At 52.1% G+C, this 10,459-nt stretch overlaps 1 protein-coding gene across 1 annotated transcript in view; it reads right to left on the bottom strand.

The window, feature by feature from the left end:
* Positions 1-401: 401 nt before the first annotated feature.
* The window catches only part of LOC119357838 (ankyrin repeat domain-containing protein 13B-like), a gene marked incomplete at its 5' end in the record, with an annotated part of 144,473 nt that continues 134,415 nt past the window's right edge, over positions 402-10,459 (bottom strand). Inside the window, 2 exons of the mRNA XM_037624650.1 lie at positions 402-632; positions 753-919. Of these exons, the coding sequence (XP_037480547.1) occupies positions 402-632; positions 753-919 (398 nt within the window). The remainder of the gene's footprint in view (positions 633-752; positions 920-10,459) is intronic.

Raw genomic sequence — 10,459 nt, 5'->3', positions numbered from 1 at the left:
CCCCAATGTCACCAGCGGTGTGATCTTCCCCTTAGGACGACTCTTGCCATGGTTGATCCCTTGGAACATACCAGTAACCTTGAGCTCTTTATCTGCTATCTCGAGTTTGATGATGACCGTTGGAGAAATTAGATTCAATCTGGCCTGCCGTCAACCAACATCTTTGTGACCTTGAGGTTGTGAATCGTTGGTGAGACCAACAACGGCAAACAGCCTACCTCCATGGTGCAGTTAGGGTGATCCTCCTCATCAAATATGATGGGCGTGCGGGACCACTTGAACGGCTTCCGAGAATCTGCCGCTGGCTCCACGGCATTGACCTCACGTGCCCACTATTTTAGTTGGCGGTGAGTGGAGTGCAAGGATGCACCCCCGTCAATGCATAGTGCATCAGTGGCTTTCTAGAACTCCTGCTCGTTGGTTTCCTCTTCATCTCCTTCATCACTCTCTTCATCGCAATCATTCTTCTCACGACATCTAGCGGGTTTACCTTGATACTGAGGAGCCTTGCCGAGGTGACCTGCTCTGCCGCCTCGGCCCTTCCCGCCAATGCCATCTTGGTCTTTCTCCTTGTCACGCTTCTCGTACTCAGACATGTGCTTCCTGACGAGCTTCTCAACCTGATGACACTCCTGAAGATCGTGGCCCTTGGTCCGATGGATCTTGCAGTACAGCCTGTCACCCTTCCTAGCCATCTCGGTAGCCGCGGCTTCCCGGCAATCAGTGCACGTGGCAACTTCGTTGCCAGGAACCTCGGTCTTGGCCTTCTTGCCAGTACTAGGTGTGCTCGATCCTTCAACGGTCAACACTGCTTTATCCTTGCGCTTCTTATTCTTCTTCTTCTGATTGGTGGTGCCGTCGTCTTCCTCTAGGTCAACATCGATACCATCCTCTTCACCGAGGAGTCGCCTCCCCTCCTCTACGTGGGCATACTTATCCACCAGAGTGTACAACTCATTTACAGTCTTGGGAAAACGTACGTTCATTTTGGAATGTATCATGCGGTTGCGCATGTTGGACTAGAATACACCTATCACAACTGCTGAGTGGATGTCTGGAATGTTCCTGTGCACCCAGCTGAACCTCTGCATATACTTCCACAAACTTTCTCCTTCCTTCTATGGGAGGAGCTGCAAGTCGCTGGGCCGCCCTGGTTCTTGATGGTCGCCCGTGAAGGCGCCAACAAACTCAAGGAACATGTCAGCCCAGGTCGAGATGGAGTTCTGTGGCAAGTGCATCAGCCAAGACCTCACATTTGTCTTGATTGCCAAAGGGAAGTAGTTGGCGAATACCTTCTCGTCTCTTCCTCCGGCAGCTTGAACAGTGACGGTGTAGATGCTTAAGAACTCTGTTAGGTTCAATCTTCCATCGTACTTCTCTGGTATTTCGGGCTTGAACGTGCGAGCAGATGGCCAACGGACTTACCGCAGCTCGTGAGTGAAGGCGCGGCACCCAACCTCGAAAGGCAGGTACCTGCCCTCACCGGGCATGGGCTCATCGACGTCGGGGCCATTGCACCTATCAGACTGGCAGCGGGTTTCACGGCATCGTTCAATGGTGACGCGCGCGTGTTCCCTCCGCCTGTCTTCCAGGTCTCGCCGCTGGTCTCAACGTGCTTGAGGATTAGATGAAGCCATCAATACATCGTCGGGTTCTTGGTCGCGTGGCTCTAGCTGCGGCCCCTGCGCTAGCTGCCTCGGAGGGGATTGCAACATGGGGGAGGCTGAGGGAGTCTAGGACTAAGGGGTCCTCGGGCGTCCGACCTGTTGGACATGGGCTGGACTGATGGGCTATGAAAATACAAGACCGAAGACTCTCACCCGTGTCCAGATGGGACTCTCCTTGCCGTGGATAGCAAGTATGGCGTTCGGATATGAAGATTCCTTTCTTTGTAACCGACTTTGTGTAACCCTACTCCCCTCCGATGTCTATATAAACTGAAGGGTTTAGTCCATAGAGGCAGAGACAATCATAATCATATAGGCTAGACTTCTAGGGTTTTAGCCATTATGATCTCGTGGTAGATCAACTCTTGTAATACTCATATTCATCAAGATCAATCAAGCAGGAAGTAGGGTATTACCTCCATAGAGAGGGCCCGAACCTGGGTAAACATCGTGTCCCCTATCTCCTGTTACCATCGACCCTAGACGCATAGTTCGGGACCCCCTACCCGAGATCCGCCGGTTTTGACACCGACATTGGTGCTTTCATTGAGAGTTTCGTTGTGTCATCATTAGAAGGTTCGATGGCTTCATCCATCATCTACAACAACGCTGCCCGGGGGGATGTCTTTCTCCCTGGTCAGATCTTCATATTTGGTGGCTTCGCACCGCGGGCCAACTCTCTTGGCCATCTAGAGCAGATTGACAGCTATGCCCATGGCCGCCAGGTCAGGTTTGGAAGCTTGAACTACGTCGCTGATATCAGCGGAGACTTGATCTTCGATGGATTTGAGCCATGGCAGCCGCTCCCTGCCACTACGATGAACCTGACCTAAATCTGTCATCATACCATGCCCAGGAGATTGCGCCTATAAGCGCTCTGGCCCTAGATCCGGAACAGCTTGCGCCATCCGAAGACGAGAAGCTTAACCCCGCCATGGAAGCCGCAAACTCAGTGGTGTTGGAGCCGCACACAGACCCAACTTCGAGCGGGGTCCGCATCACCGGACCCCCGGATTCATCTCCGGTCACTGGTTCTGAACTACGTGCACCCACGTCCGCTGAGCCTTACCAGGCGCCGATCGTCAAATTCAGTTCCGCGGGCATCTTCTGGCACTCACCTTTAGGCGATGTACTAAACTCATTAAAACCCTCTCTTTAGCAGGGGACCTGCAGCCGAATTATATCCGATTTGAACTGGGGGCGGATGACGGGGAATTTCGCTTCCCACCCACCTCCCACTTAATAGCCGCTGTCGAAGATCTAACCGACATGCTCTACTACGACTCCGGAGACATCGACAGTATGGACGACGATGCCGAAGAGGAGCAGGCCCAAAACCCGCCATTTACCGGGCGCTGGACGGCCACCTCCTCCTACGACGTATACATGGTGGACACACCCAAAAAAGTTAATGACGATGAAAAAGAAGACCTAGTGGAAGTTAAACCTCTTGAGACACAGCCAAAGCGCCCACGATAGTGGCGCTGTTCTAAGTCATGCCATGAAAAAGACAGCAATACCAGCATAGGAGAAAACGATACTCTAGACAATGCCAGAGACAATGAAGACCCCGTTGAGCCAACTTCCGAACAGGATGAATGGGAAGATGGGCGAGTCAGCCCTGATGAACAGGTCGTGCACGAAGACTCGGAGGACAATAATTATCTTCCACTCTCCGAGGATGAGGTGAGCCTCGGCAACGAGGATTTTATCGTGCCTGAGGAACCTCTTGAGTAGGAGCGCTTTAAGCTCCGACTAACAGCCACTGCAAGGAGCCTAAAAAAGAAGCAGCAGCAGCTTCAAGCTGATCAAGATCTTCTCAATGATAGATGGACTAACGTCCCGGCAGCCAAGGAATACAGCCTCGAGCGACCACCCAAAAGTTACCCGAAGCGCAAATTACTACCTCAATTCGATGACGAGGCGTTGGAGCCCGTGCCATCAGCGCACAATGCGACCGACCGACCACCACGTGGTCGGGAAGAGGCAACCCAAGCCGAACACCAGCCCGTACTACCTCACCATAAAGGTGGGGATAAAACAGCTCGGGCATATACATATGACCGTCGATAGGACCTGGACAGTAGAGCTGGACATACCAGATTGATCTACGGGTCGAGGGGGCATGCTCCAACACGCGACGATGGCTATCTATTCGGACATGACAAGCCTAATCACGCCCGGGCCGAATGCCGCAGATGAACTACATCTGAGCTACGTCACGATATGGCCCGATATAGAGGTGCTGCACACCCTCTTTGCTTCACTAATGAAGTAATGGGGCATGAATTCCCGAAGGGTTCAAACCCGTGAGCATCGAATCATACGATGGAACAACAGATCCCGCGGTATGGATTGACGATTTTCTTCTCCATATTCATATGGCCCGCGGTGATGACCTTCATGCCATCAAATACCTCCCGCTAAAACTCAAAAGGCCAGCTCGGCACTAGTTAAACAGTCTGCCTAAAAACTCTATTGGCACCTGAGAGGACTTGGAAGACGCCTTCCGCGACAACTTCCAAGGTACGTACGTACGACCTCCATATGCGGATGACTTAAGTCACACAGTTCAACAGCCCGGGGAGTCAGCCAGGAAATTCTGGACCAGGTTCCAAACTAAAAAGAACCAGATCGTCGACTGTCCGGATGCCGAAGCCCTAGCGGCCTTTAAGCATAGCATCCGCAACGAATGGCTCGCCCGTCACCTCGGCCAAGAAAAGCCGAAGTCCATGGCATCCCTCACGGCACTCATTACCCGTTTTTGTGCGGGCTAGGATAGTTGGCCAGCCCGTAGCAAAAACACTGCAAGCAAGGCTGGCACCTCTGAGACCAAAGACAGCAAAGGCAAGCCCCGATGCAACATGCACAAGCGTCGAAGCAACAGTGACAATACCGACGACACGACAGTCAACGCCGGATTCAGTGGCTCCAAGTCTGGACAGCGGAAGAAGCCATATAAAAGAAACAATCAGGGCCAATCCAGCTTGGACCGCATACTCGATTGTCCATGCCAGATCCATGGCACCCCAGACAAACTAGCCAATCATACCAACAGAGATTGCTGGGGTTTTAAATAGGCCGGCAAATTAAATGCCGAGAACAAGGAGAAGGGGTCGCAAAGCAAGGACGATGACGAGGAGCCCCGTCCGACGAACACAAGGGGACAGAAGAAGTCCCCCCCAAGTTAAAATAGTGAGCATGATATACACTACCGATATCCCAAAGAGGGAGCGCAAACGCGTGCTTAGGGACGTCTACGCGATGGAGCCAGTTGCCCCAAAGTTCCACCCATGGTCTTCCTGCGCGATCACTTTCGATCGCAAGGAACATCCGACCAGTATCCGTCATGGCGGTTCAGCCGCACTGGTCCTTGACCCAATCATTGATGGATTCCATCTCACGCGAGTCCTCATGGATGGTGGCAGCAGCCTGAACCTGCTCTATCAGGATACAGTGTGCAAAATGGGTATTAATCCCTCAAGGATCAAGCCCACAAAGACTACCTTTAAAGGAGTCAAACAAGGTGTAGAGGCACGCTGTACGGGCTCAATCACACTAAAGGTTGTCTTCGGATCCCCGGACAACTTCCGAAGCGAAGAGTTGAACTTCGATATCGTCCCCTTCCGCAGTGGCTATCACGCACTGCTGGGAAGAACCGCATTTGCTCGATTCACTGCAGTGCCACACTATGCTTTTCTCAAGCTCAAGATGCCCGGACCACGCGGTGTCATAACAGTCAATGGAAACACGGAACGCTCCCTCCGTACCGAGGAGCACACCGTTGTTGTAGCAGCAGAAATACAGAGCGGCCTCTTCAAGCAGAACCTCAATTCGGCGGCCGAGCTCCCAGACACAATCAAATGGGTCCGGACTACTCCGCAGCAGGATAGCCCATCTCGACTAGCAATTCGGCCTCCATCCCAATCCCTACCAAGTGGCAGCATTCGTACTGCTCGTACATAACTACGCACTCAGAATACCATGAGCATAGATGGAGGCATAACTAGATTGTGAATCATAATACGGCTCGACCTCCCCTGGACACACGTACTTTTTCTTTTTCTTTTTTCTTTTCTTTTTAGGTTTATTTTCCACAGGCCCTTCCTGACGGCCTGATCACAGGTCCTTTCGAAAAGATAGATACACCAAGACGGCAAAAAGCACTGATGTATAAGGGAATTTTGAGGTGGTCAATTTCAACGATCACTCTACCTGTTTTCAGGACCCGCATGCAGCTCTCCCTTGGTTGTGGCATATTAAATAGCCCTGTTGCTTATCACACTACTTGTATGCTTTGACGTATTAATCAAACTTTAATGGAAACAGTTTGCAGCTAAACTTTTGCGGCACTAGTTTGCTCTTTCGATAACCTTATCAAATCGCACCCGTACACTTTGGTACACTTTAATGCGCCAGGGGTTTCATTGCGCCCCATAATATGGCAACAAAGTCTGAACACTTTTTGCAGTATAGTTCGGCACCCCAAATTTAGCATTATATGCATCGGCTCCGAATCATGTCTTTGGTCAGTAGTTGGGTTGACCGGCTCCTGTGCTTACTACCTTACGTTCCGCTATATCGGCTAGGGTAGTAAAGGGAGAACTACTGCGATTGTGTCCTGGTTTATCCGGATGAGCACCTTAGTAGAGAAAGCCAAAAACTGACTGTCATGATGCCGCGTGAGCCGGTTAGCTCTTCGGAGGTTTCAAATCTTTAGTGATTTTTTCCGCATTATGCGATGGATCGGTTCCCATCCGATCAGGTGTTTACATCACACTAGTTTGGATACTAGGGGCCGCGCCTAAATTTTTATTGTCAAACTCCTATGGCTAAGTGAGGGTGATTGAGGGAGTCCTGGATTAGGGGGTATCCTGACAGCCGGACTATATCCTTTGGCCAGACTGTTGGACTATGAAGATACAAGATTGAAGACTTCGTCCCGTGTCCGGATGGGACTCTCCTTGGCATGGAAGGCAAGCTTGGCAATACGGATATGTAGATCTCCTTCCTTGTAACCGACTCTGTTTAACCCTAGCCCCCTCTGGTGTCTATATAAACCGGAGGGTTTTAGTCCGTAGGACAACATACAATCATACCATAGGCTAGCTTCTAGGGTTTAGCCTCTCCGATCTCGTGGTAGATCAACTCTTGTACTACTCATATTACCAAGAATAATCAAGCAGGACGTAGGGTTTTACCTCCATCAAGAGGGCCCGAACCTGGGTAAAACATCGTGTCCCCTGCCTCCTGTTACCATCCGCCTTAGACGCACAGTTCGAGACCACCTACCCAAGATCCGCTGGTTTTGACACCGACATTGGTGCTTTCATTGAGAGTTCCTCTGTGTCGTCATCATTAGGCTTGATGGCTCCTTCGATCATCGATAGCGATGCAGTCCAGGGTGATCCTTTTCTCCCCGGATAGATCTTTGTATTCGGCGGCTTCGCACTACGGGCCAACTCGCTTGGCCATCTGGAGTAGATCGAGAGTTACGCCCCTGGCCACCAGGTCAGGTTTGGAAGCTTAAATTACACGGCTGAGATCCGCAGAGACTTGATCTTCGACGGATTTGAGCCCCTGCCGAGTACGCTGCAAGGTAACGATGAGCATGATTTAGCTCTACCGTCGGACAGTGTGCAGGAGATCGCACCGGCAACCGCCCGACCCTCAATTTGGAGCCGATTGCGCCATCCATGGACGAGGGGTAGACCCTGCCACGGAGGCCGCATTCTTAGCGGCGATCGAGCCGAGTATCGACCTTACCCTTCATGAGAGCCGTGATGCCAAATTGCCGGATTCTTCCCCGGCCACGGACTCTGAACCGCCTGTGCCCGTGCCTATCGAATCCGACTGGGCGCCGATCATGGAGTTCACCTCCGCGGATATCTTTTGGCACTCGCCCTTCGGTGACATGCTAAAATCATTAAGGTCTCTCTCCCTGTCAGGAGAGTCTTGGCCGAACTATGTTCGGCAGGATTGGGATGCAGATGATGAAGAAATTCACCACCCACCCACCACCCACTTAGTAGCCATCGTCGACAATTTGACTGACATGCTCGACTTCGACTCCTAAGACATTGATGGTATGGACGACGATGCGGGAGATGAAGAGGAACCACTGCCCACAGGGCACTGGACAGCCACCTCATCATATGATATATACATGGTGGACACACCCAAAGAAGGCAGTGGCGACGGGACAGCGGAGGATGATCCCTCCAAGAAGCAACCCAAGCGCCAACGTCAGCGACGCCGCTCTAAGTCTCGCCAAAGCAAAAGTGGTGACATCGGCACAGGAGATAATAGCACTCCGGACAGTGCCAAAGACGACAACAATCCCCTCCAGCAAGATTTAGAGCAGGAGGATGGAGAAGCCAGCCCTCCCGAGAGAGCGGCGGATGGAGAGGCGGAGGACGATAATTACATGCCTCCCTCCGAAGATGAGGCAAGCCCCAACGATGACAAATTTGTCGTGTCAGAGGGTCCTGCCGAGCAAGAGCGCTTCAAGCGCCGGCTTATAGCCACGGCAAATAGCCTTAAGAAAAAGCAGCAGCAGCTTCAAGCTGATCAAGATTTGCTAGCTGACAGATGGACTGAAGTCCTTGCGGCCGAGGAATATGAACTCGAATGCCCCTCCAAGAGTTACCCAAAGCGCAGGTTGCTACCCCGACTGGAGGAGGAAGCATTAAAACCTACATCTCCAGCATATGACGCGGCTGATCGGCCACCTCGTGGCTGCGACAGAGAGGCATTTCAGCCAAAAACTCGGCCCGCACCCCGACGCCACTCAAATAAAAATGACAAGGCACGGGGAAACACGCTAGACCTATGAGACGTATTGGAGGACAAAGCAAAACACGCAAGATCGATCTACAGATCACGAGGGCACGCCACTACGCGAGACGATAACCGTCACGCTGGATACAGTAAAAGTAAATCCGGCCGGGCCGAACACAGCGAGCAAGAGTCATTCGAGCTGCGTCGTGACATAGCCGACTACAGAGGCGCCGCACACCCCATATGCTTCACAGACGAAGTAATGGATCACCAAATCCCAGAGGGTTTCAAACCTGTAAATATCGAATCATACGACAGCACGACAGATCCTGCGGTATGGATCGAAGACTTCCTCCTGCACATCCACATGGCCCGCGGTGACAATCTACACTCCATCAAATACCACCCACTCAAGCTCAAAGGACCAGCTCGGCATTGGCTCAACAACCTGCCAGCAGAATCCATCGGCTCTTGGGAAGATCTAGAAGCCGCATTCCTCAACAACTTCCAGGGCACTTATGTGCGACCACCAGATGCCGATGACTTGAGCCACATAATTCAGCAGCCAGAGGAATCGGCCAGGCAATTCTGGACACGGTTCCTGACAAAGAAAAATCAAATCATCGACTGTCCGGATGCAGAGGCCCTAGCAGCTTTTAAGCACAACATCCGTGACGAGTGGCTCGCCCGGCACCTTGGCCAGGAAAAGCCAAAATCTATGGCAGCCCTCACGACACTCATGACCCGCTTTTGCGCAGGAGAAGACAGCTGGCTGGCTCGCATCAATAACATATCAAAGAACCATGGTACTTCAGATACCAAGGATAGCAATGGCAGGTCACGTCGCAACAAACATAAGCGCCGCATCAATAGCGACAATACCGAGGATACGGCAGTTAATGTCGAATTCAGAGGCTCCAAACCCGGTCAGCGGAAAAGCCATTCAAAAGAAGCACTCCGGGCCCATCCAGTTTGGACCGTATACTCGATCGCTCGTGCCAAATACATGGCACCCCCGACAAGCCAGCCAACCACACCAACAGGGAATGTTGGGTGTTCAAGCAGGCCGGCAAGTTAAACGCCGAAAACAAAGATAAGGGGCTACATAGCGATGACGAGGAAGAGCCCCGGCAGCCGAACACCGGAGGACAGAAGAGGTTCCCCCCACATGTGCGGACGGTGAACATGATATACGCAACCCACATCCCCAAGAGGGAGCGGAAGCATGCGTTAAGGGATGTATATGCGTTGGAGCCAGTCGCCCCAAAGTTCAACCCATGGTCCTCCTGTCCGATCACCTTCGATCGCAGGGACCATCCCACTAGTATCCGTCATGGCAGATTCGCCGCACTGGTCCTAGACCCAATCATCGACAGATTTGACCTCACTCGAGTGCTTATGGACGGCGGCAGCAGCCTAAACCTGCTTTATCAGGACACAGTGCGCAAAATGGGTATAGACCCCTCAAGGATTAAATCCACAAAAATGACCTTCAAAGACATCATACCAGGTGTAGTGGCCCATTTCACGGGCTCAGTCACACTGGAAGTGGTCTTCGGATCCCTGGATAACTTTCAGAGCGAGGAGTTAATCTTCGATATAGTCATGTTCCACAGTGGCTATCATGCACTGCTCGGGCAAACCGCATTTGCAAGATTCAACGCAGTACCGCACTATGCATATCTCAAGCTCAAGATGCCAGGACCTCGGGGGGTCATCATAGTCAATGGAAACACAGAGTGCTCTCTCCGCATGGAGGAGCACACTGTGGCCCTCACAGCAGAAGCGCAAAGTAGCCTCTTAAGGCAATTCACCAGTTCGGCGACTAAAGACCCAGACACCTTCAAGGGCGCCCAGAGTAATCGGCAACAAGACTGTCTGGCATGTTCCGAGCTTGCATAGCAATGCGGCCCCCACCCCAGTCCCAGCCAAACGGTGAAATCCATGCCACGCGTACATAATTATGCACTGAAAATACCATGGGCACAGGCGGGGAGGGGGACACGACTACG

This window comes from Triticum dicoccoides, chromosome 2A, assembly GCF_002162155.2.
Source record: "Triticum dicoccoides isolate Atlit2015 ecotype Zavitan chromosome 2A, WEW_v2.0, whole genome shotgun sequence".
NCBI lineage: Eukaryota > Viridiplantae > Streptophyta > Magnoliopsida > Poales > Poaceae > Triticum > Triticum dicoccoides.
This window is presented reverse-complemented; position numbering and strand designations above follow the sequence as displayed.